The sequence below is a fragment of the Hermetia illucens genome, chromosome 3 (genome assembly GCF_905115235.1).
Source record: "Hermetia illucens chromosome 3, iHerIll2.2.curated.20191125, whole genome shotgun sequence".
In the NCBI taxonomy this organism is placed as follows: Eukaryota; Metazoa; Arthropoda; class Insecta; order Diptera; family Stratiomyidae; genus Hermetia; species Hermetia illucens.
The window spans coordinates 144,542,079-144,570,071 of record NC_051851.1 but is presented as its reverse complement, the minus strand read 5'-3'; the positions used below and the strand labels follow the sequence as shown (position 1 = coordinate 144,570,071).

The 27,993-nt window shown below is 44.0% G+C and overlaps 1 protein-coding gene across 2 annotated transcripts in view; it reads left to right on the top strand.

Annotated features, from left to right (window-relative positions):
• LOC119653028 overlaps positions 1-27,993 on the top strand; it is a 330,936-nt gene that overhangs the window by 94,442 nt on the left and 208,501 nt on the right. For both annotated transcript variants that reach the window (XM_038057473.1, XM_038057472.1), the window contains exon 3: positions 4,507-4,769. In XM_038057473.1, coding sequence (XP_037913401.1) covers positions 4,507-4,769 — 263 coding nt within the window. The remainder of the gene's footprint in view (positions 1-4,506; positions 4,770-27,993) is intronic.

Here is a 27,993-nt window from a genome sequence, read left to right as displayed (position 1 = left end):
ACCAATTCGATGTCCTTAACAGCTGTCTGACGTCCTGACCTACGCCACCGCTCCATTTCAGGCAGAGTCTGCCTCGTCTTCTTTCTCTACCGTAGATATTGCCCTTATTGACTTTCCGGGCTGGATTGTCCTCACCATTAAATGACCCACTCGTCGCAACCTGTTGATCCGGATTTTATCCACAATCAGACGATCGTGGTATCGCTACGGATTCGTCCATCCTGATGTAGGGGCCAAAAATTCTTCGAAGGATTCTTCTCTCGAACGGGAGCAAGTGTTCGCAATTTTTTTAGCTAAGAACATGAGGACTTGCAAGATCATAGTCTTGTCCAGTAAGAACTTCCAACCTATGGTGAGACGTTTCGAGCGAAACAGTTTTTGAAAGCTGAAATAGGCTCTGTTGGCAACCAACAACCGTGTGCGGATTTCATCGTCATATCTGTCATTGGTTGCGATTTTCGACCCTAGATAGGAGAAACTTTTAATGGTCTCAAAGTTGTAGTCTCCCATTTTCATTATCTTTGTTTGACTAGTGCGATTCGATGTTCTTGGTTCTTCGGATTTTGGTGCTGACTTTGCCACCATGTACTTCGTCTTGCCTTCATTAATGTGCAGCTCAAGATCTCGCGCGGCCTGCTCAATCTGGATGAAGATAGACTGTACATCTGGGGTTATTCTTCTCATGATGTCGATATTGTCAGCGAAGGCCAGTATTTGGATGGACTTGAAGCGGATGGTACCTCTCGCATTTACGTCTGCATCGCGAATCACTTCCTCCAGGGCCAGATTGAAGAGGATGCATGATAGAGCATCCCTTATCTTAGAAAATTGTTGATGTTGAATGGTCTTGGAAGTGATCCTGCTACTGATTAATTTCGTCGGGATACCGAATTCTCTCATGACACTGTACAGTTTTACCCTGGCCATGAAGGGTTTAAAGTCGATGAAAAGATGGTGGAAGTGATATCCATGTTCCAACAGTTTTTCCACCGCTTGCTGCAGATCTGGTCTGTTGCTGATTTGCCAGGAGTGACGCCTCTTTGGTATGGGCCAATGATATTCTGAGTGTATGGGACTATCCGGCCGAGCAAGATAGCGGAGAATGTATTAGAGATGGTACTCAGCAACGTCATACCTCTATAATTGCTGCACTGTGTGATATCTCCCTTTTTATGTATGAGACAGATAATGCCTCGTTGCCAATCGTCAGGCATGATTTGCTGTCCCATACCTTGAGCACAAGTTGATGAAAGGTGTAATTGGTGGCCTCCATATTTAACCAATTCGGCTGTAATTCCATCGGCTCCTGGCGACTTATGATTTTTTAGCCGATGAATTGCACGGGCAGTTTCTCCTAAACTTGGTGGTGGCAGTATTTGTCCGTCGTCTTCAGTTGGCGGGACCTCCAACTCGCCGATGTTCTGGTTGTTCAGTAGCTCATCAAAGTACTCAGCCCATCGCTCCAATATGCCCATTCTGTCGGAAATCAGATTTCCCTCTTTGTGTCGGCAGGATGAGCATCGAGGTGTATAAGGCTTCATCCTGCTGACTTGTTGGTAAAACTTCCTCGCCTGGTGCGGTTGCTCCCTGTACTTTTCTAGTTCACAAACTTGTTGGTTCTCCCAGGCTTCCTTTTTCCGTCTGTGAAGTCGCTTCTCCGCTCGACGGAGTTCGTGATAAGTCTCCGCGCGTGCTCGCGTTCTTTGAGAATGCGACATTACTCGGTATGCGGCATTCTTCCGTTCCGTTGCTAGCTTACATTCATCGTCAAACCAGCCGTTCCGACTCCTTTTGCGGCTGGGGGCAAGTGTGTTTGTGGCCGTATCCATGATAACGTTCTTCAGGTGATTGTGAAGATCATTTGTTGATGCTTCATCTCCAGGTCCTCTGTTGACTGCGGTTATTGCGGCATCCATTTCCCTCTTATAGGTGTCGCGTCGGGTTGTGTTGTGGATGGCTTCAGTGTTCACTCTCACCTGATTGTCAGAGGGGATTCTAGGTGGTATTGTTATTCGAGCTCGGAGCACCATGCCAACGAGATAGTGATCCGAGTGTATATTGGCCCCCCTATATGTTCTGACATTCATCAAGGCTGAGAGGTGGCGGCGTTCGATCAACACGAGGCCAATTTGGTTGAAAGTGGTCCCGTCTGGAGAGGCCCACGTGTGTTTGTGGACCGCTTTCCGCGCAAACCAGGTACTTCCAACAACCATTTCGTGTGACCCTACTAACTGAATAATCCGCAGTCCGTTATCATTTGTATTTTCGTGTAAGCTATGGGAGCCAACGTATCGCCTGAATACGGGCTCCTTCCCTACTTGGCTGTTAAAATCCCCAAGTATGATTTTGATATCATATCTGGGACAGGCTTCGAGGGTTCGTTCTACTGCCTCGTAGAAGGTATCCTTCTCCGACTCTGCAGTCTCCTCTGTAGGGGCGTGAACGTTTATGAGGCTTATATTTCTAAACTTGCCCCGCAAGCGCAGAATGCGTAGTCTTCCGCTTATATTTTCAAAGCCGATAACAGCAGGTTTCATTTTTTGGCTGAGTAAGAAACCTACTCCGAGGAGATGGTTTACTAGATGGCCACTATAATATATTCTGTAGTGGGTCTTCTCCAGGAAACCGGTCCCTGTCCAACGCATTTCCTGCAATGCTGTTACATCAGCCCTATATTGGAGCAGGGTATCGGCTAGCTGGTCATCAGCTCCATCTCTGTACAGGGAACGCACGTTCCATGAGAAAATGTGTAAATCGGAATAACGATGTCGTTGCCGGGTTCGTCGTTGTAAAGTCCATCCTGTTCGATACTCCTTCTGTGGCTTCATGACGTTGGTTTTCCATGTAAAGTTGTCAGCCCTATCCAACCCCCAACCTGGAGGACTAGTTGGTACAATTTGTCCCGTTTTTAGGCGCGAAAGACTCGCCTTCATCCTTCTCCGTCTGCAGCTTTTAGTAAAGAAAGAGCTTCCAGCGGTCACCACGTGGAGGTGGAGATAGGGTTTGGTAGTAGAGCTGTGTTGGTTGAGCAGGCGTTTTATGCTCCATCGTGGGTACCAATCCACATTTCGCCCTGGGACCGATACTACCCTACTACTACACAGTATACTTGCGAAAAAGCGTCCACCACGAGCATGGCTCTAGCAAGAATGATGCCGGACGTAAGAGGACGGCGTCATATTTCCCAGTTGCTTATAGGCAATGTATTAGGCAATGCACGCAAATTGAGTGCGGTCTACAGAAGAACAGACCTAAGGGTGTGCTCTACCTTCAGAGCCGTCTCAGATGATGCGCGTTCGGTGGGAGTGATGTCCATTGACATTTTCCCAGACAAGACACATATAACGCCAGATTCATCACTTCTTTATTACAGGTGAAAAAAATCCGAAAGAGAGGAATCTATAAGTAAAGAGCCGTTGGACTTACAGGTTGAGAAGATCAACCATAATTTCATGCAATTTCTCATCGGAAATGGAGGATATCGTTAATACTTGCTTAGGTTTAAATTAGACACCTCACCTGATTGTCAAAACTGCGTATTCCAAAACGCCCGTATTGTTCCAATGCCTGCGAAAAGCGGAAGAGGAAAGGAAGACGCCGTTACGAATGCCGCGGATAAAAAAACAAGGAAACTTAACTAGTGAGCTCCGCCACATGAGAGTAGGGGATGATTTTACTGGGCAAAAATTCCACATACTATCATGTCTAGGACAGAGTCCTTTGAAGATTTTTACCTCTGTTTGAAGCAAAAAGTTTCCATATTCACGTTTGGACACTCTTAATTGAATTGAACTTCAACAGACTGATAACCGAATAATTTGTTGTGCTTTAAGGATAGTATATCTGACACTTTTACTTTTCATTAAAAAGAAACCGTCATGCAAATGCGATTCTCTGCCGGGACCTTGGGATTGCTTGTCACCCCCTCCCCACCGAAATGTTGCAAATACACCGCGATTATCCCTAAATAAATAAGAAAGCATACAAAACAATCTCCAATGTTTTTTTAAAGCAACTTCGGTTACGAAGTCAAACTTTTTACCCCATAGTAAACTTAATTTTCCGTGGCATTGTAGGGGATGATAAATTCAAGGACGACAGAGTTAACTTTCTGTCCCCCTTCATTATCTTCTCCCAAATATCATCTAATCTAATGAAGCCAGAACTGCTCAACTTTATATCCAACCGAAAATCTCATTTTGGCGGATCTGGGATCAATGCCTAGACTTTTTAAAACCTACCCCCTGCAGTGCATTAAATTTAGAATAATACCCCTGACGAAACTTTAGCTAATAAACATTAACCCGAGACACTGAAACAGTCTCCCGTGGATAAATCACTTCACAACTTTCCTCATGATGGATTGACTGCATGCATATAGTAAATCCATCAGGACTTAAAACTTACTGACACTTTTATGATTCATTCATTCACTACGAGAAACTTTTTCATGACTTTTCTTCAAGTATTTTTCCTTGTTCTTAACTTTTCTCCTTTCCATTTCAGATACATGCCACCCGTGACCCCATCAACGTGGCGCAACACACGCTTGGCAGATCGATTTTCCGCGGTTTGCCCACAAGTTGCTCCCGTTGCGCCATCCGGTCCAGAAGCGCTTCTTGAAGTACCACGTGGACGTCTTGCCCAACTGCGACGTCTACTTCCGTTGCTTGCGAACCAATCGGAAGATTGCCTCTACTTAAATCTGTATGTGCCGAGAATGCTGTATCCAACACCGCCATCATCGTCAGGAACAACAGGCTTTGGTGGTGAGTTCTACTTTCCAGGCTTTTCAAATGACGACATTTTTATCTAAGTTTTATGGGACATAACCTTCAACTTTTAAAACCGCCCGGGTGGTGGTAGGATCAGGTGGGGGTGCAGGGACGATGGGGGCAGGATATATGCAAGCCTAAGGGGTAGTTCATGTGCAGGAAGTTTGGAGTGACATTTGCAGGAACTGAAGCTAAATGGGACACTGCCGGAATGAAATGGATTTTATAATTGAAGGTTTTTATGAACTAAGAGTCCTTAGCAGAAATTTACGCATACAGAAAGCAGTGGTGTCTGCTTTTATTTCAGAATTTAGATAAAGGGTGAGTTTCTCTCATTAGGAAACTTCCAAGCTAAAGAAGGAGAGTTTGTAAAGTTAGCGTTGAGTCCTCGGAAGATAGAAAAATGTAAACTTACCCTCAGCAGCCTATACTCACATGTATAGCCCCATTTTGCTAGGATACATGAGTCTCCTACGGATATAATAGCGTCCACAAACAAGCAAACATGCGACTGAATTTTTTCCTGTTCTTGTTTAATTTCACTTAGATTCCATGTTTTCTTAACAGTTAAGTGCTCCGAGAAGCCATTTCTCTTCATCTTACATCGGACGTCCAATGTCTTCCCTCGTTTCTAATGAATTGCCATTTGGAGAGTATTAAGAGGTCATATAACAAGAACGTCGCATGTAGGATATTAAGACAAGAAGGATTTCAGCTTAATATTGTCCCACTAGAGAGGATTAGAAGTTGGCGTCGGGGAAAGTATCCGTTCTCAGTTTATATACAGCGGATTTAAGTGCTTGGTTTGTGGTTGAACTGCTCGGATTGCAACCCTTGGCTTTATTTCCCACATATTTATGTAGTTTGCTCCTACATCGGAAACTACCCCCTTTCCATTTCCTTTCGATTCAGTTGTAGTACCTCATCGTTTACTTTCAAAGTCGGAGAACGCATTGGCTGAAAGGAATTCTGAGGCCTAACCACGTTCCTGAACAATGGAAAGTCTTCAAGCTGAAACCTACAAACAAGCAACAAATTGACCTTCTTCCTGTTCTCCTCACGTATCCATCGCACAAAGCGTTCTTTGATTCCTGCCATATCAAACGCTGAAATGTTTCCCAGATTGTTTTATAGCCGACAATTCAATTTAGAGCAAACCACGCACAATGGATCCACCCCATCCACTCTTAGATCCTCCCGGCAACAACAACTGTAACCGCAACTATTTCTCTAGCTTTTAATTTTTATTTAACTTTCCCATAGTTTGCTCTAGTTCAGTCAGAAGGGTCGGCCTTTTTCTAGCGCTCCCTCTCGCCGTTTTGTTAAAAACCAATAAAACTTTTTCTATCGTTGCTTTTTCTCATTCATCACTCCCTCCATGCTTGGAGTTGAATTGCCGTCATCATCGGAGTTTTCCAACTGCCACAAATTCTTTCATGATATTTCCGTCAGGATTCGCAAGGATAATTTCATTTCGATGCCCGTGGCTATGGTTGAGTGTAGTTAACTTGGGGTTAACCTACCTTTCGGATGCGAGAAGAAGGACTAGAGGTTAAGTGAGTGTTTGTTGTTCAGTGTAGAAGTCGGAGTGCTATGGTCATCGGGAAAGCCGAGGCAGGGGTGGTTATTTTATATGGAAAAAGTGTGATGGATGTATAACATCCCCTATTGGCTTGACAGCAAGGTAAAAGGGGCTTTCTATGTACTTCGAATGAAATTTCGTGCATATTCTCGCAAAGGCGGACGATTTCTGAAAAGTGTTGATTGACTTTAAGTCAAACACAGAGGAAGCCATATATTTTGGGTTAGCTTTAATGAAACTTCCTGGGCTTCAGGAATCAGGATGTCAAAATGAGGTCCAAAATGATGGGGCGTTACTTGATGGAAAACAACTAACCCATCTTCTTAATATGGTGTCTTAGGCACGAGCTGTCAACTAGGTTGGTTCAAGCTTCAAAAATTGACATGTATAGCTCTAACAACAAAGGATAGCCTGACACGGGTTTCTGCTTTCGTCACCTACTTTCGGCACGTTTTTAAGGTTTTGAAGAATTAGCGCGACTATGGACTCCCAAAGGCGGTCTTCCGGCTGGAAATCCCATAATTTATTCGGAATGAGGAAGCTGACATTGAAATAGCTGGTCAGCTACGAAACGCCGATTTTAGAATTTTGATGGAAGACGAGCACAGTCAGCCGTTCGCCGATTTTTAATAGATGTTGGACTGCTCTATGAGCTTTCGCATCGTGTCGGCACGCTTGGTTACATGTGATCACGTCTGCACATCTTCGATATTTGAGGATTTCTGTGCAGCGACATGCTCAAGCATGAGTTAGTTTAATATCCTTGGCGAGGGGACGTGTTCCTTCTACAAACGGCGAAGGTCTGGGGTCTCAAATATCCGATGGAGAGAAGAACTCGTTTAGAATCCGAAGCGTCATACCGAAAAGCTTCTCCATTGAAGAGGTCTGAATGTCATCTGGGAAGGACTATTGTTTGATCAAGGATGATCGGCGTTCTACAGGCTCAGTTAGTTTCGGGGGATTTGTCTATCGGTGAAAAACGCTGATTAGAACCGGCTTCTTCGGTGAGGTATAAAATGTACTGCGATTAGAGACAGTTGAACCTGCTGGTTAGGCAAGGGGATGAATAGACTATGCTTGGAAAACCTGCCGATAATTAAAAGGCAGTGCTGCAGATGTAGACCATAAGTTTTTGGTCAACCGCAATATTAAAATTTCTTAAAGTGCTGCGATTCTGATGGTGTTGAAACCTCGTATAGGATATATATGGTATTTCTCGGAAACATTGTCATCTGCTTGGTATATGTCAATTGACAGATATTGTTAATAGAGCCTTTGTCACTACGTTTTTATGTTGCACGGATACGATTCCAGGAATGTGATCTTTACCAGGACGCAGTTGTGATACCAAAACTTGTGGAGGAAAGTGCTTTTCCTTTATTAGCACTCACTTCCTGATCTTCGATCTCCGAGGTCCTTCATTGTGTTTGAATACTCATTCTTGTAGCTCTTCCATCGTTGTTGGACATGTAGCTCTTCAGTTAGGGCAGTAGGACAATTAGGAGATCGCGCCTTCTCAATATTGTGGAGGTGAGACTGAGAACCTCCATGCCCACTTAAAAGTTGAGTAAGGAAATAATCAATCTCACCGTGCGTTCGATTTGGCCATGGGTCATTGTCGATGAGCCGCGCAGTCCATCTACCCCTAGGCTCATTTTGCCACAAGGGTTGCCACTCGGAAAGGGTGCGATAATCTTCTTCACCTCTCTTAAGTTCTCGCCCTTAGGCACTTGGCAAGGACAACGTAGATCACTCCAGCGATCACCTCACGGCCGGTTCTGAGACAGTGCGGTAAGCAGACGCCACACACAAAACTCCCCGTCTCTGCACTTGAGCGAGGCATTTACGATGCAACTCTTTGTCAGGGGTGTCAGCTCATACCTCCGTGCTATAGAGCAGAGCCGACTCCGTTGCTCCTATAAGGAGACGTCTCCTAGTAAAGTCAGTCCCCAATATTCGTCATTGGCCGACGCAAGGCGAGACTCCGGCTGACGCCCTGTCCGATGGTGCGTTAATTTGCTTGCGGAAGGTCATCTTCGAGTCGAGCATTAAACCGACGTATTTAACCACTGGTTTTGACTCTATAGTCAACTCGCTGATCGATATGGGACGGAAGGTCGGGATTCTCTGTCTGATCAGGATGACTACTTTGGTTTTTCCAACGCAAGGCTAAAACCATGAGCAGTCATTCACCCGCTTACCCTTCGCATCAATATACCAAGTCTGTTTTGCGCCTGTTTAGCTTGGCACGTGGAATTATTTTTCTAATGTTCCTAGCATATCTGTCCATCTTATGAATGGCATTTGTGACATCAAGCATAATGAGGCGCACTATCCATCGAGATCAGCTGCTGTGTGCCTCGGCTCGATGAACCGCATCCACGGCCTCCATAAAAGTATCCACTGTGGATCTCACTGTTCTGAACTCGAACTGCCGTGGGGATAATTTCTCGGCAGCGCGGATCGCTTCAGGAAGTCAACTCCTGATGAACTTCTCGAGCACCTTCCCGCCCGTATCACGCAGACGGTATGCAAACGGCAGCTCCGGGCCTCATTTTCCCTCGCTGATCAGCGCGAGTCTAGCCACTTTCCAGCGACAAGGAAAAATGCTCTTCTTCTAGCAAGGGTTCAACGCACCAAGCGACAAGTGTGGCCGTTGGCGGAACACCAGTTTGTAAGCTCACCATCAGGACCTGGCGCAGTCTTGTTTTTCGTAATGAGAACCACTTTTTTGAGCTCTCTTATTGCGAAAAGGGGGTAATCCGACCGTTACTTAGTATTCAGGGCTTCCGCAGAGCCTCGATTTTCCGGGTGACAAGCTTGTAGCCGAGTTCCCATGATCAAATGAGAAGTCAAGGAAGATGTACGTGACGGAGTATTTGCTTCTCCGTTGTTCACTGCCTTCGAATACTAGAAGGTTATTTGATGTGATAAGCCTTGTCTGAGCGTTTATAGGCTGTATATACCTGACGTGACAGTTCTGAAACACCCTCCTTCCAAAAGGTGTTGAAACTACTTAATATCAGTGAAAACAACGTGATGCTTTGGGTCAAAATTATAGTAGTGGCACTTGGTTGTCTTCAAGGACAACTTTTGTCTCCGATGCTAACGGTGGTCGTGGTGGTCTTGTCAGGTAGGTAACTGAAAAACTGTTGCCGCGTTAAAAAAAGTTGTACAATATTAAGAACTAATGGAGCTAGTCTGGCATCTTGGGTTTCGGACCATCAATGGTCAGGACAACGAAAGTTTTTTCTACTACAAAGCTGGGTTTTCTGCTACGAAGCTGTAATAGGCATCATCCGCCACATTCTCGCAGTATATACAATCGGGCTACCGTGATTTCTCAATTGTATGCAGGTAAGACTGAATCCGTGCCCGCTTAGGTAATACTCAACCTAACCATAGTTTCTATTGAACACGACCGCACGTTTTTAATGGTAAGCACGCTCCATTTACTCTTCGAGTTTCTTTGCCAGGATAGCAGTATTCGCTGCGAATGCAGTCGCTTCCTTCGCTAATGGCGGCTTCCTCATTTCCTTCACTTCGCTTCACGAAGGTGTATCGTCCTTCACTCTGCAGCATGGAAGGCGATTTTAGTAACCGCTTTTATGACCATTACTGGTGAGATTCCTAAATTCTATGGTGGATCTCGCCGTTCCACTTTAGCTAGGCGCTTGCGGTACCTCTCCCTGCTGAGGGCGGCAGCCTAAAATTCAGAACCGTAAAGAATGATGGATTGAATCGTTCTAATTAGCAAACGACGCCTTGGCATTTCAAAGGTCCGGATTAAGGTCTCACCACTTGGACTACTTCCCCAATCACATTAATGGATCGCGCCGCTCTAAAACCATATGATTTCATCGAGATGTCTTTCAACGCATGTAGTTCGCCAGTCAATCTCAGCTTGATGAGCTTCTTAACTAGTTTTCCGGTTGTGTTAAACTTACTGAGAGGACGGTACGCTAACAGTGCCTAGGGATCATGTTTGCCTTTGCTTATCAGCACGAGCCTCGCAAATTTCCGGCTTACGCCTGAGTACAAGTCTCAGTACTTCAATGAGGATACCATCCCACCCCGTTGATTTTTTTATCCTTGATGCTCCAGATCGCCTCTTGTAGTTCTCCTCAGTATTCCCTTCTCACCCATAGCCTCAGATTGGTTGGAGTGGAGAGGAAAAGTGCCTGCATGATTTATTACGGCAGTGAAGAACTACGTTCATGGAACAGGGTAATTAATGAGCGCCGAGTTTTTCGTCAACCAACTTAACTCGAGGTCACATGAGTCCCCGCAACGCTCATTTTGATTGTTGATTTCGAAGCGGAGTTCCTTTCTCGCTCTCTTATATTCTACGGTTCCAAGAGTTACGTTATCTTGACATCCTGCGCACTATGCAATTGGCCGAAGTCTGAGGCAGTTCCTTCGTACACTTGCAATTTCAGCTATCTACCATTACACAAGCGATCCTTTTGGGCGCCGATGCATGGCAAGCTAAAGCGATAAGGCTCATCGTTAAGTGTGCTAACGATCCAGCCGCAGTCCTTCTATCCACGTCCGTCAATGTTGACTTTGTCGATGTTCTACCTGGGAGAAGAGCCGTTTGTCATTTGGAAGGAAATGTAGGAGTGGTAATTGGCCTTCCTGTAGTTTTCATGGTTGCAACGCTGACTCCGTGGGAAAGACAACATCTCAACATCTGGGGTACTCCTCTCTAGGTGTCGGAATGTTGGGGTGCCAACGGTTTTCCTTTTTTGGAGTATGGTATTTGAATGCATTTATGCACAGACTGTTGGAGTTCCACAACAGTATGCCATCGGACTACCAACTAAACATTTTCCTGTCATCAGAGAACTAGCCCAGAACCGTTTGACACATTACTTAGCGCTAGCTTTACCGTTCTTTCGACGTTGGAAGCCCCTAGGTCAGGGAATGCCTTTCACCACCCCTAGGTCAGGGAATGCCTTTATTTGAAGGACCCCTTCACCACTCGAGCTTAATCTTCTTTGCAACAAGAAGAGCGCGAACATAATGCGCAATAAGGCTTTATCTACTAGCGCTCCTCAACACCTCTCTGACTATGTTGTCTGGAGAGAGCCCCACTGTGTCTACATAAAGCTGGTGACGAACCAACCTTTCACAAGTGAAAAAAGTTGTGCGGTGTAGTCCACCACTCCATTGCAGAACACACAATAAGGAGATCACGCTTTCCCAAGCTTATGTAGGTAGGACCGAAAATTTCGATACCCACTTAAAATTTTGGGTAATCAATCTTACCGTGGGTTCGGTTCAGCGATGGATCTAAATGTTTCGATAAGCCGCGCAGTGCATTGGTATACATGCGGTATTTAAATTTACGAGTCCTGTTCTCGCCACCATTTTCAGGTTCCATTGTCCTCTGGTGTCTGGCTGAGGCATGGCTGGATTCCAGGGCCCTAGCATCAAAATCACCTCCTACTAAAATCCGCCCTTTTGTACCCGAAATGGTATCCTCCAGAGCATGAAGCCGTGCCGGAAATCCAGCATCTTCTAATTCGGCGTCAGGTAAACACCAGAAAACGTCATTTCTAAACACCAAATTTAGACAAAACCATTCTTTTGGTCTTGGACAAGAACACGAAGTCGGACATCGTTCCGAACCACCCTAAAGATTCGACAGAGTCTGGAAACTATGGTGCATCCAAAGCTCTCACCAGAGACGCCACGATCCCCGTAGACAATGCAGCTTTCGTTTTCATTGCAGGTTTTCGCTTGGTGACCTACCTGGCCACATCTGCGGAACGCTGTTCCCATTTCGGGTCCCTTGCAAGTTGCTGACGTGTATCTATAGTGCAGACAGCTGTAGCACTTAGTGGAGGTTATCGGCATTCGTACCCTGCACACTGCCCATTGATTTTCCCGCTGTTAAGGAGCATTCTCGCAAATTGCTCAGAGACTTCCACCACGGTGGTTTTGGCCTCGAGCATTCACGGAAGCGATACCTTTCCGGGTATTGGTTACCACTTTTTATGAAACAGTCAAGATCTTGGACTTTTAGAGAGCACATAGGCTCTTGACTAAAAACCAGAGCCTTCTCTCCAGCCTTAACCGTACTCTCGTTAGTCGTCTTTGGGCCTAGTTCGACGTGGACTTCGCCGCCCTTCGTTTCCGTATCGTAGACACTTCTGCTTCATTGTGTTCGGGTTTCATCTTGTAACAGATTTCACTGAGGACTTCCCCGAATGTTTTGCTTTCCGTCGACTTACTCAGCAGAGCCGACCGTCCAGCACTTCTCGGTTTCCTCGTTTTTTCTGTTAGTGGTTTTCGGTTTCTAGCCTCCTTGTCTTTGGTCAGACTAGTCTCTGACAGCGTAGCGAGTTCTTTCCTTTTGTCCTGTTTTGCCTTCTTTTTTGAGCTCTCGAAACTACTGGGGTAAAGTCTCCTTCAGGCACTTCTTCATCTTGTCGCTTTTTCCCCAGTTCGCTTTGCTATCCGCGATCCGTTTGGCGCTAATAGTGTCCTCAGCGGGAAATACGGCTGTTTCTGTTTTCCGCGCGTGTTCTGCTAATGTCCAGGTTCGACTGTCGAAGGAGATGCGGTCTAATAGTTCGTCCAGCTTCATTAACCCGTTCTTTTGGAGGCACGTTGCCAACTGCTATGCTACACCAGTCTCGTGCATTTCCTGATGTACTTTTCTTCCTTGACTAGGACGGTCGGCCACTCTTTCACGCATCGGGTATCGAATGAAAGGTCTCGATTAGTACTTCACACTTGACACCATAAATCCGAAAAAAAATCAGGAAGCGACACTTATATGAAGTCTAGGCCTCAAAATATGCCCCATTCCGACACCAGCTGAAATAATCTTGCTAATAGTATATTACCAACTTTTAAAAATTGACTCAAAATCCCCCTTAAGTTCGTCCTAGTAGTACTAAATTTTGCACGGGCATAGAGAACTGTATCGCAAATACGCATGTCAAGTTTCATGGCTATTATTGTCAAAGTTATAGCAGTTCAAACTTATCAATTTGGTGTGAATTAACTGTATCCCATGCCCATAATTGGCATTCGAGTTGAATATTAAAATTCCATTCATTAAGAATCAACTTCTCCCCCCTTTTTAAGATTTTGTGTAAAACGTAACCTTATTAAAATCGGTTTACCGTCCGTCTGTCAGTCTGTCTGCCCGTCACACATATTTTTCTCGGAGACCGTTTGATGAAAAGTTCGGAAGTGTGAACACTCAGGCATGCAGTGAGTTGCATCCATTTACATAGAATTTAAGGGCGGGGGGGGGGGAGCCCCATGCATGCAAAATAGGGGTGTACATTTTTTTTCACCAAATATAGTCATGTGGGGTATCAAATGAAAGGTTTCGATAACTACTTTCCGAAGTTATTCCTCACATAGGGAAACACAATACCTTTTATACCTGAAGCGTTTAGTTTCCGGTTTCTCGGCTTGTTTCCATTTTGTTATGTTTGTTTTCCAAGTAAGTTTCACCAGCGCCTCGTGTGCAAGGGAGCGGAAGGCAATAGTCAGCAGCGGGTGTATCTTCAAGGGCAAAGCTCCTACCTTTGTTCCCTTAGGCCTGACCTACGCTTAACTACGGGTCAGCACTTGCTCGGGGCACCGAGCTCTACTAATACCGGCTCAATACACACTATTCGACCAGGGTCTCGAAAGGGTTGGCTTCTGAACTCACATCACTCCAGCAACGTCGGCAGAAAACTGTCGATAGCTCCTACTCACTCAGACACCTCTTAGGCGTTAACCCCCCCCTCTTATGGTTAAAGATCGCTGACGACCCCCGAAGGTGCTACCGAGATTTAGGACAATAAGTCCCGCTCTCGAAAACATTTCCAATTTAGCTCTAGAGTCCTGTCGTTAAAGTCTCCCAAAGTTAGAATCTCCTCTTCTTTGTTTTTTTTTCTCATCCTATAAGCCATCGAAACTATTCCCAGGTGGCCTTAGGTTCGTTCAGTGTGAGATATTCGGTGAAGAAAATGATGACACTTCCTTGTCCATGGCCTATCACTCACAACTTGGTTATATCTCTCGCTCCCATAATGTAATGTGCTCAGTGTGCACAATTGTAGTGAATGAGGAGCTGTGTTATGGGCATCCTCCAACCTTTTAGAAGATACTACGTTGCTAGTCATAACTTATCTAAAAATCATTGTCAGAGTCCCATTTAATCTGCAATTATTGCCGAAATATTTGAGATATTAGCTTCATCTTTTCGGTGAGCATAAATCACAGTATTCGCAAGGAAACAATAAGGTGCCTTACTCTATAGTAGCACCTAAATTTCATAAAGATACATGGTACAGAGTGGAGATTCTTTCTCCACACCGCGCTCCAAACTGGGCTGAAAATTTATGCTCCGTATAATTGCATTTTTGGGAAATGATATAAAGCATATTTCATTATTTGTTCACTACGATTCCAGTGCCACCATTGGGGTAGAAAATAAGGTAAGGGAGGATCGTAACGAGATATAATGAGTCAAAGAACATTTGGAACGGAGCCTGATTTTACAATTTCAATATTTACGTTGGTGAAGAGCCTCCTTGAAAAAGCACTCGGTATGTGAGAGAATTCATGTCCTAGACATGAAGTGATAATTCTTGCCACAAAGGCATCCACCAAACGAGGAACTTCACAGGAATCGTAATTAAGGACATACTTAATTTTAATTTCAAATCTCATACAAAGCTTTAAAACGAACCGTAATATGATACCTCCCACACAAAGCTTCTCTTCACCAAAGTAGAGATAAAATGTGTATCTAAAAAGGAAAATCTGCTTTCAGGATTCAGTTGCCCGCGCGACGCTACTCCAACAGTCTAGAAAACCAAGTTCCCTACCTGCCTCCATCATCATCCTGCGAAAGCAAGGAGCCGGAATAGGCTCTTGTCGCTATAATTAATTCAAGTCATTTGTTTATGTAAACGCATTTCCATAACGATAGCCGAGCTTGGCAATAAATATAATTAAAACGACCGAAACTCATTTTCCTTGGGAAAATGGCTGGGTCCTTCTTGTGCGCTTGAATTTTCGTGCGTGAGAGCAACAGTTGTTATTCCCGAACAGTAAAAAAACATTTAATATTGCTGCTCCTGTGATAAGTTTATATTGGGAAATTCAATATGTTGTTTAAGTGACTGTGAAATGAAAATCACGGCCTGGAACAGCTACACGAATCGGTTTGTCTGCTGCCGACACACTCCACAAGGGGAATATGCAAGTCAAATTAGGGTGACGTGAATGGAGATATTCAGCAAAACGGATTGTCTGTTGTAACAAGCTCCCAGTCGAAAGGACCTGGCAGGGAATCTGAATTTCAATGATTCGATTTCTCTACTACTTGGAGCGCGCCAGGATCCCCACTCAGTCCTGAGTTGCAGCACGCATAAATTGTCATATTCAAATGTTGTCTCGACATCTTTTACGTCGTCCTGTTTATTAGAAATTACATCACATCCCTCCCAGGATGACAATGAGTCGATAACAACATGTCCTCGGACTGGTCATTAAAGCTCGCCATCCGGAGTGATCCTAGAAGCATGCCCGACTGTCGACTGTCCTGCCCATTCCAGTGTCATTCGTGGTAATCATGAAAATATCATAGTCAATGCTGATGTCCTTCATTCACATCGTCCTGGTGTCATAAAATGGCGTCAATTTAATTAGAATACAAATACGAGAGCAATGCATTACTCTGGGAAAGTGTGTGGTGTGATTTTATGGACTCTGCTCAGTTTTTGCCACCATAACCCCGGGGGTGTTGAGAGGAAGTAATGAAATCCTTCAGCGTTAAATCCGTACACAATGATCCGGAGAAAAGCATTAATATTATTGCACTTGGTCTTATATGAAACGAACCAGAAGATCGCAAAAATGTCGCCATGAATTATGATGGCAGTAATTTCGTTTATGCCAGTCCACGTAGGTACTTACTTGGGGGTAAGGATAAAAAGTCCTGCTTGGACTCGTACGTCGTAAAATAATACATTGAAATATTATGAACGTTTATTTGTGTGTACGATATGTGTTTTGTTGCTTGTTTGGTGTTTCTTTATTACAGGTGAATGGCTCATTTTGGCTAATGTATACTTTGTAAATGAGGTGACGTTGGTAGGGTTCGAGGTATCGAGAGTCTATTATTCCGGCCTTTTAGGAAATTCGATTAGCTATTGAGGGCTTTATTTCCAAGTCGTTTTGACACTTATTGGATGTTCAGCAAAACTAGTTGAAAATTTCTAACACTGATTTCTAGCTACCCTCGTCGAGGATGAACTCAAATTCTACGTTTTCCACAACCAGCAGCTTAGGTCTTCATGTACGGTCAAACTGAAAGTCCTTTATTGAGAGGTCCACCCAAAAGCAAATTTTAATCTTCAAGTTATCATGCGTTACCTTTCCAGCGAAGGCCCTGAAATATTTTGATGGTACCATTATCTCTCATTTTTCCAGAAACATTTTCTTCAGATTCCAGTGGTAAGTGGAATTCCACCCATATATTTAAGGTTTTATGTCAAACAAAACGTTATTAATATCGGTTTACTGTCTGTCTGTCTGTCCCTTTTTTTAGGAGACGGAGATCTTTAAAAAACACAGGCCTGGACACGCCACCGAGTGGGTCACCTTTCGTCACCACGCGGCGTACGTAACCGCGCTTTTCTGTCTCCTCTGCCTTTCGCAGTTGACTCTGGATAGATGCGAAGATGGAGTTGATCGCATCCCAGTCTTCCTGACATGCTAGCATTCTTCCCATCACCAGTGGACAGGGAAAAAATACGTCCTCTGGGATTCCATTCTAGTTTCAAAAATCAGGTGATGTATCTAGTTTAAACCTGAACAGGTACTGGCGAGATCCTCCGTGCCCCGTGAGAAACTGGGTAAGATTGTAATTAATATCACAGCAGGCAGGGATGAGCCTGTGTGGCCACTGACCCTTTCCCGAGCATTCCCAACGCTCCTGCCATCTGTTTATAAATCTCTTCCTTTCGGCGTTTCTCGTTTGCCATAAAGAAGAGATAGATTTCGCATTATTCGTCATCTCATTTGCAAAGATACCAATGGGCATCATTCCAGAGATGGCGAATGCTGCATCATCTGAAACAGTTTTGAATGCCGACCCCAACCTTAGAGCCGTTCTTCTGTAGCGTGAACTCAGTTTGTTAGTGTTGAATGTAACCTTCAATAACTTTCCCAACTGAAGCTGCATAGAACAGGATCGAACTCACTACCCTAGACATAAGCAACCTGAAAGCATGCCGTGGCCCTCCCACGTTCGGTATCATCCTTGCCCGGGCCACACTTGCAGTGGATGCTTTGTCATAAGCATACTGCACGTCTTGCTTATAGCTAAGCTTCCCGTCAATCACCACTCCCAAGTGTTTGATGTCAGGCTTAGAAGTGATGATATGATTCCCAATTTGAATACGGGCATAATTTATCTTACGGCGCTTGGTGATGAGGACCGCTTTCGTTTTTTCCTCCGCAAGTGTCAGACCAGAACTCTCTAGCCAACCCTTAACAGCACCGATCGCTTCGCATGGGTATAAATCAGCATCTTCGAGGTGCCTTGCGACCACAACTAGCGCTATATCGCCGGCGTAACCCACCACCGTGGCTTCCTCCAGAAGAGGAAGATTAAGTACATCGTTTACATGATGTCTCACAACAGTGGACCCAGTTTAGAGCCCTGTGGGACACTCGCAAAGACAACGTACTCCTGGGGTCCGTCATCAGTGTCATACGAAAGCCTCCATTCTTGTAAATAGCTGTTGACAATAGCTGTAAGATAGACGAAAATATCTTCGCCAGGGATTTCCGTATTAGGTTCCAATTGGCTGAACTGAATGCATTTCTCACATCCAGGGTCACCATCACGCAATCTTTGCTAGTACTGCCCTTTCCATGGATTCAGCCAAGCCAGTAACCATTTCGATGCATCAATGGTTGATCTGGCTTTACGGAACCCATATTGTCGATCTGAAAACCGCCTTGGCTCTCAACAACCAGGAGTAATCTATTATAGATCACTCGCTCTAGCATTTCCTCACAGTGTCTAAAGGCAAATAGGTCTATAAGAGTTTGGATCACCTAGAGATTTGCAGCCTTAGGCAGTAGCACTAACTTCTGCCGCTTCATGATGCAGGAAATATCCCCTCGGACATGCACGCTTCGAACAACTTAGCGAACATGTCCAGTCTGGATTTCACGGCAAGCTTAAGGGCCCTATTCGGCACGCCATCCAGACCAGGAGCTTTGTTATCTCCTATTCTTGCGAAGATCTCCAGCAGTTTGTCACTGGTGACTAGCGGTATTGCTGTCATATTCAGAGGTCGCTGGAAGCTGTCTACGCCGTCTACTTGGCGAACTTGAGGGTTTTGCGGGCTGCCATATTGGCAGCTCTACCCGTAGAGGCGCCTGCTTTATTAGGTTGGTCTAGCCATACCTCTATGAAGGTCTGCTCATCCAGAGCTTTAGCAGACCAGCCTGACATCTTTTTTAGCTGCCAACTTAAGGGTTTTGTTTGGAATCCCATCCAATCCCGGACCTTTATTATCCCGAATTCGTCGACAATTCTCCCGTACTTCCTCTTCGGCAACCCCTGGCATTGTGGAGACGTCTTATTGCACGTTTAGTTGAGGTTCACTTTTTTTCTGTTGTGGGAAAAGAATTGTAATTATTTTGAACAAGAGTCGCGGGCACGTCACTTGGGGTGATTTTTGTCCACGAATCTTGTTCATTACAGCCTGGTAAGCAGCACCCGCGGGTTCGTATTTGCTTCAAGGCACAACTGCTTGTATCAATTCCACTTACTTTCCTGTATAGCTTTCTTAAGGCTACTTCGAAGATCGCGGTATTCCTTCTCCGACTGTCGATATTCTGGCTTCTCTCTGATCCTTTATCAAACCTCCTCACTTGCAGACACGATGCCCTCAACATCGCGATTTCTTGGTTCCACCAGTAGTTTGGTTTCCTACTGTGATGGAACTTCCGTCACGCCATTGTAGAGTCGCAGGCCTCAATTATCCGTTAACATAACTGGCTCACTTTTTCAAGCGCCGTTCCCTTCGGGTCGTAACCTCCTTCTGAAGTCGCCAGGAACGTCTCTTCCTCGAAAGGTCCAATGGACCACCTAGCTTCCTGGTTTTTCTGCTTCTGTTGCTCACTCGACTGTCGCCCCCTCCATTCCTGATGTGGAGAGAGATCGCCTGGTGATCACTTTGGGTGTAGTGTTGAGATAGGAAGTTATACGTGACCGAAGGGGTAGAAATCCATACAACACGAAAAGATAAACTTCTAAACAGGGATCAAGGCAACGGTTACTCCTGGCTCTTCAAATTTATCAGAAGGTGCATTCGTGAATGTGATTATAATGTTCGTTCCATCGGGGAAACGAGTTATCGGGACGAAAGAGGGCATGCACGCTAGCTAGGAGAGTGAGTATAAATAGAATTCACGAAATATGCAGATATCCTTGGCTAATGTCTCACTAAAACCGAGGGTTTTTCTCAGGGAAACGTTTATATGTGTCGAGGTTTCAGACAATACATGAGTTTTGCGTCGGTATCTTATCTCGCTCAGTATTCAGCCCCATCATTGACTCTACTTGTTTGTCTATCTGCTTGTCTAGCATAAACAAGTTACTCAACCTGTTATCATGAAATTTGGTCAAAATATGGAGCTCTTTAGATGTATTTTGTATTAGAAAAAGTATGGGTGATGGTCTTGGATACAAGTAGCCAATGTGAGGAACATGAGGAGATGACTCCAAAGTTGGGGACTTATGCAGACCGAGCACGTGCATATAACTGGGAGTTTTAGAAATAATATCCAGGTAAACTAGACACCTTTTCGAAGGAGGTAACACATTGGTATGTTTTTCTGTTGCATAATTTGATATTGATTTGCTGAGTGGTGTGTAGCGAGTTCTTTTAGGCTTAGAGTTGACATAAAAGAAGATGAAAGGAAGGCAAGCTAGAGCTGTGTCAATCGAATAATTCTTCAAAGGCCTTGATCCCTAGTCCTGTTGTAGTTTTCCATACAATCGCACTCGGGATGGTGGGCAGCGTCCACCAAGAAATACAATGAACCAATACAGAAAACTCTTTTCTGAAGATATTTCTTGTACCCTCAAAACTCAGTCTTTATTTTGCTCCATGCATCATCATGTTTAAAAACTTACGGGGCTAAAAACCAAAACTCCAACTTCCTTGATAAACTTTCCTATTCAATGGGATGACCGGTCCATATCAGCTTTTATAATAGATTAAACCAGTTTACTCTCCTTTATATTCTACTTAAAGTGTAGGTATTACCTGGTCTGGCTGTTCGAGAAAGGTTGAAATTCAATTAAAGATGGCCTAAGGGAGTTATGATGAAAGAAAGTTATTTACGAATCTAGTCTTTGATGCTATTCTAGTGCTACGGATAATGGAGCTGAGAACTACCGCGTTATTATATATTACAACCAAGTCGCAACTTCCAATCACTCCTCATTCAGGAGTCAGCTAAATCTTTCTAAGGTATTCCTTAGTTTACTACGTAAAGGAGGTCTCCTAGAATCATCAATCTACGTTGATCATTACAAGGGTCTCCCATTTTAAGTTCTCTGATGGAGGACCAATTTATTTAAATTTCTAAAGGTTTAATCAGGTTGCGATTATTATTTATTAATAATATTTCAAATGATAAAATGAATACCACCCCGTCCACCCCCAATTGAAAAAACCCTCTTAACTAAACCGGTAAGCCATAAATATAGAATTTTTCCACAAATTTATCCTTGAATTTGACATAACAATTTATCTTCGTCCTAATTTCATTCATGTCGGATCAACGGTACAGCCATTAGGCATCTGACCATCTGTCCCATTCAATCCTCTTAAACTGTATATTTTCCTGCAATTGGAATTCCTCAGGACCACAAAACCTTCCAGGTGGTGACAGTAAGAATGTCATTCCCTTTTTTTTTCTTTTTCCAAGAACTTAAATTTCTTTTTTCGGTCAGTTCCGTTTCTATACATTCAGCGAAAATAAATGGGAGGAGTGAACGTGTAAGGGTGAACTATTGACCATGCGGAAAAAATTCTGTTTTTTTTCAGTTTCCATTCATTTCTCGAGTTCGTCCGAAAAGCTGATGAAGCATTTTTTCTTGAGATACGCTGGAGCTATTGCTGAAGGTGTAGGTGGAATTGTGGGGTATCTTGTAGGCATAGTAAGGAAAGGACACTTGAATGGAGACGAATATTGAAGGAAGTTATTTTTAGAATTATTCTGACTTGAAGAACATTCGTAAGGTGATAGCAGTTGAGTTATGAAAACGAAACCATGCGGGTTTGGCCTGGATTTGTGTTCAGGAGGTGTTCTGCTTCTCGTTTTCCCCATTTGTACCTGACTTAGTGTAGTGAGGCATTCGTTTCTAAGGCAATGGGAAGAAGAGATATTTCAGCCTCTTCTGTTCCTAATTTTGTATGGTTCAGATATAGATTAGTGATATTCTGGAAATTTTGAAGATAGGCACCCAACGTGGGTTTAACTATTTTCAATAATTTTCTTTTAAATAGTATAAATTCCTTTACCCTAATTATAAAATAGGGTTGGGGTGAAAATTTTAATTCTCTTCTATGGCGGCTCCCCTTGTTCAAAATCAAACTGTCAACATCAATACAATCTGAGTTCGTAATATTAATCCAGTCACGCGTGCACAAGACAGGAGCATCCAGGCTGGACTCTGGACTTTGACATTTTGGACATTAAGGACGTTGGGTATCCGACTGTAACACAAAGTTTCATCTTCATCAAAAGTCTTGTTTCAAAATTCCTATTTACAGATAATTCAAGGATACCAACTCAGGCTTAGAAGCAGACCGAGTACTTCCTCACTTTACACGCGCACGTGCTCACCTCCTTTTTAGACTCATCAAAAGCGATGTAGGATTAAGTGGCACTTTGCTACAGTACTCTGCGTAGATCTCAAACTATACTTGTTCCAAAATAGAGAATCAGCCTCTGTATATTGGGCCCCATTCCAGGACATAGTGACCAATCCTGCGAGGCTCATGATGTTTTTTAACGATTTTTTTAAATTGGATGGATTTTAGGGTCTTTGTCAGGTGATTATAACTGAGAGCCACCCACAATCTTAAACCAACCAAGCCCGTTTTGGTTGATGTTTCCTTGTGAGTACACCACTATGCTGACGGACCGGGGTGGTTGCATTTTGCATCCTTTTCAATTTGTTTGAAAGTCTTGCCCCCATTTTTGACAATAACCAGCTCGGAAGGTAATTTTTCCAATCTTGAAACTAATTAATCAGCACAGGCTCACTACGGTATATATGCAATGAACATGCTCCAGTTTATGAGCGATAAGCTTAGTGATCAAGACCTATTTTATTCCTTTCCTTTATTCCCATGGTCCGATTGAGGATTTTCTCTTATTGGTCAGAATTTGCCAATTGACTACGACACACGGCTTGGTACTGCGTACTCCGACTAGTTCCTAACAAAAGCCTGGTTAACTGTCTTAACTGTCGTGGTTATGTCTACTCCCGCTATCGCCTCCAGCCGAAAGTGGTCATGAGTATAATTCAGAGCTTGCTCTTTACTACGAATATTCCACTCTTTTCAAAATTCACATCGAGGAGTTTTACGTTTATCCAACCGATTATTATTACCCCAAAGATATACGGAAGTACCGAGATTTCACTGCTATCCTCATAGAATCTGCAGACGGTGTCTAGAGATATCCAAAAGTAGCCTAGTGTATGTATATGTATTTTCTCGACTTCTTTGGACCATATGCTTCAAAGGATCCCTGGTTTGTTCTAGGTGAGCTCAGTCAGTATGATTCCTTCAACAGATCTTCTTCTACCTTGAGTCATGTGACTGTGATTCCTTTTCCAGTTACACAAAAAGGCATTGCTCCATAGAGTGACCATTTATTCCCTTCCTTGTTAGCCTATCAACTGCTCCAGTGCCTGTCTCGATACCCACAATATCTAGACTTTGTTGTACAGGCCGAAGGTATTCAGTTTGACAAGCACTTGGCCAGCATTGAAATATTCTGTTTATTGCAGCGCCTTTCAATGTTGAAGTGAGGATATCCATTTGTGGTTCATACGTTTCCTTGAAATATGTTACTCTGTTTATCCCCAGGCCTCAGGCGTTTACGGATAGCGTTTCCTAGCGTCTAACGAATACCGAATGAAACGATGCCGGGCTTTGGACACAGTTGTAATGCTCTGGAGGACGCCCTTTTAGACACGAATCCTGCTTGGGGGTCATTTCAATACCAGGGCACTTGAGTTGGACATGCCTCACCCAGACTTCAGAGGGAAACGGATCCTTGAAATGAGGTCCTGTGATCTTGAACGCCGGATTCATGCTGATTTTTTTCAACCTGCAAATAAAGCATTCTTGGCGCAACCATTTCGTCTTAACGACTGGCATCATCAATGGACATTTGGCGACTCCTGTAGGACTTCTCATCAAGCGACCACCAATACATCGGGTTTGAAGCGGTTGACGCCATTTCTTAGCATACATCAGCCCAGCGTTTTCTATACGCCTGGAACTTCGCTGGAGGACATCTCTGTGGGTGACTACGTTGCAGCTTAAATTGTGATAAATTCGGGGAATACGGCATTCTCCAGAAACCCTGCGGATATTAAGGAATTAGCTAAGATATTGTTTTCTCTATGAGACACTATAGATACCAGAGGGAGATGGAGAACCCACTCGGGGTAATGCAGCGATTTATCCGAGGGCCGGACCCCTGGAACGTTTGCACACTGGACATGCCGCAAGAGTCACGGCTAGTTGGTTGTGTACTTGTTGCCGTATGAATGTGGCAAGTCCGCTTGACACATTGATGCAGCAACAAGTAAGCAACATAATCTAAATCTACGACTTAATGACGCGGTGCACAATTACACTTAGTTTCATGCTGAAAGCCAAGTGAAAAGAGGGGGTGCTTTACGGTAGACATCTGCCTATGGTATTGTCTCATAGCCGGTTATGATACTTGTTGGGGGGGTTACGCGATATATTGTACTTACTTTCTTAGGCTCACCGTGGATTCCACCTTTCCTACGATCCTCCAATATTAGGCAGATTTCTAACAAGTTCAATTTAACCATTTACTACTATACTTTGATGGCATAATGATGGGGCTGTTGCATAAAGTTGAAAATCTTCGGGATGCTTCGCAACTACAACCAGGTCCACTACCAAACCAATCAACTTTGCTATGCCCCTTACGGCATCATACATTATGTTTTTCAGCAGGGTCCCCAATACTGAGCCTTCGGGAGCACCTACTGCCTTAAAGTATTCTTTTGACCCATCTCCGTCTCTTACTGGAAAAGTGTCTTCGCGAGTTAACTCTGGATTATCTGAGTTAGGTTAGCAGTGACACCCAGTTTAGCGAAGGTGCCCTTAATCGTACCATAGTTAGCCGAAGAAAAGGCGTTACAAAAATCTAGGGACACCATTGCACAGCACTCACCAACAGCTCCAGAGCCAGAGCCCATGACCATAGCCGGCACATTGACCGTAGAACGGGTTTATCAGAATCCATACTGCCGCTCCAGTAGACCACTCATTAGCTCGACTAACGGAAGCGGCCTTATGTTTATAACCCTTTCAAAAACTTCCCCATAGTTTCTAAAAGACAGATAAGACTACATGAAGAAGGTATGCCAGATGGTTTTTTCGGGAAAATCTCTTTCCAGCACGCACGATTCAACTGCGCTTATGAAGCAAGTGAGACTGATTTTACGTCAATTTGAGGACTTTGTTCGGAAACTCGAACAATCCCAGAGCTTTATTATCCGCGATTTGTCCACAGTTCTCTCATAGTTCCTCTTCAATAACCCAGGCGATCAAGAAAACGAAATGGCCCTGTTAAATTGTTGACTGAGGGCCACTTTCTTGGTGTTCCGGGAAAAGGATTGTAATTATTATCACCCTATTTGGGGTGATTTTTGCCGACAGCTTCTGTTCATTGCAACCTTGTTGATAATGCTCCACGTGTTCGTATTTGCCTTAAATCAAATCCGCCTGTAGCAATTCTGCTTACTTTCCACGATGGCTTTTTTAATCTTACTATGAAGATCTCGGTGTTCTTTTTCCAGTTCCTGGCGTTCTGGCTTGGCTCTTGCCTCTTTCCTGGCTTGATTCCCTACTGTGGTGAAAACAGCGCAGCAGCTCACAGGAATAATTGGTTCACTTTTCTAACACCACTCTCTTCAGGTTATGACTAAGGCCGTCCGGAATGTCTCCTCCACGAAAACCTCAGTGAACTAGCCAGCTGTGCTAGTTTGTTTTCACTTCCGTTCCGGCTTCGACTGCGTCTTCCCCGTTTTCAATGTGACGAAAGATAACTGGATGATCACTGTGGGTGTAGTATTCACTTACCCGCCAAATCATCGCCGACGGGGTACTGAGGTAAATCATATCGACGATCGAGCCTAATCGTAAGATTCTGAAGAGGGCAATGCATCCAACATTGACAGTACAATACCCTGCCCCGAAAAGGTTTCAAGTAGTATTTCCTGGCTGATCGTCACTTAGCTTCCCCACTCCTCGCCGGCAATAATTTTAGTGTTGTGGTCTCAAACGTCCAACTGCAAGCCCTCTAGCGTATCCTTATATTGCGCTGTTGTTGTACTAGAAGGAGCGTAACAGCTGCAGATATAAACGCAATTTACTGCCCTTACTGTTTCTAATATGGCTTACCTTCCCTTTCCAGACATATGATTCATCAACACATCGCTTGGCACATTACAGCCACGTTCACGTTTGATTCTCGAATGATTTGTAGGAGCAGATCTTGATCTGTTGAGGTTGATTTGCATCAACCTCATTTAGCGTTACGATTCAGCTCCCTCGTCCCGGTCATTCACTCCTTCTTTTCCTTTGCAAACCATGTATTATCTTCTACACACTTTCTGCACGTTTTTGGATCTATGGTATTGATTAACGTATGCCGCTTCAAAATGACGGAAATTGAGGCACCTGAAGCATCTCTTAAGAGTTACTACTTCCTTAAGCAGCCACACCACCCAACCTATTCTTACCATTCTGGGCGGAATCAACTCAATTGCTGTTTCCACCGGAAAGTCAATAAAAGTGGCCTGTGTACCCCACATGCCTTCTTCATTGAACTCTCTTCTATTCCCCTAAGGATAAATTATCCCGGTAGCCCTACGTAGATATCCTGGCATGACGTAATATCATCTGGGTCATTGCATTCGATCACTTTCTCCTGTTTTCGAACTTCCATTTTTGTTTGGTCAACGGGCACGTTTCCCACCTGTCCACGAAAACTATCCACTCGCTTCTCGCTAGATTTATTTAGCTTCGACATCAAATTCCCTTTCTGTTTTCGCCTGACTGGGTATGTCTGTCAATTTTGGATCCTACTTTCTACAGAATATCAACATACAACATAATAATAATGATTATTTCCGGAAGGATTTTCTATTAGTTCTTTTGCTGCGGATTTTCTATTCGTCCGTTTCCTGCTTTTTCGGCCCATCTTTGTGTATTGCTCGGGTTAAAGAGTTGCCGATACCTTCCTTTTTGCCAATGTTCATGTTGAAATCGAACTACCAACTATCCCCGAAGTCCCTTTCTTCGGTGAAGAAGCTTTTTTTTCCTGGCTGCTTGCTTGACACCAAATGGTTCACTAATACAGTTACTTTCCTACATTCTTACCCTCCTTAGCTAAAGGAAGTATCAACTGCGTTTCTTGCCTGACTCTGCCACATGACCGTTGGGTTTTTTCTCCTGCAGTGCCCTAATTTAAGATAATTTGATGCTCTGTGTCAGAGCTTTCATATTTTGGAGGATATTCTTCCTCTCGTTGATGAACTCATAGAGTTCATTTATGCCTTCCCCCAGTGGGAGAAATGCTGCTCCAATTTCGACTTTTGCACCAGCAGCATTAATGCCGATCTGGGGATAATCCCAGTTCCTTTTATATTCCCGCGACGAATATCGACCATTGAACGATAACGTTGCCCTCAATGGTTGCTTCCCAAGGTTCGAATTCTTTTGAAAAAGATCCGAGTTGTATCACCCTCCCACCCCACTATTATCTCTTTTAGCATTAGAGGCTACAGTAGCCAAGTTTTACAGCGCTGACGCACTAGCGTCACTGGATGTCGAAGGCCAGAATTTCGTTTCCAAAATCCACGGGTACTCGCGAAACCTTGCATCGTAAAAAAAATTTATTTTCCTGTCCTCTCTCTTTCGTTTGATTTATTGGTATCTTTCCCATAGACAATTTTCGTCTACGGGTGGGCGTCTAATTCCACCTATGCCCAATGGGAAATTTGGCACCTCTACACAGAATTTCATTCGGGGACAACCTTTGATGAAGTAACTTTCTCGATCGTACAGCTAGACTGATCTGCATCTTCAATGATTCTACCATTGCTTCCAGTTCCAATTCGTTCCAGATGCTCGCTCCTACTCCTAGGCTAATCGTGTTATTTCTCAAATATCTTTCATAGAAATCTCTATTTCTTCGCCCAGGGCTTTCGAGACTCCTTACTAAATTTCTTCTTCAACCCACTCATAAGTCTGTTCGGAACTTTTTCTGGATGGTCTCTAAGCATAAATATACTAA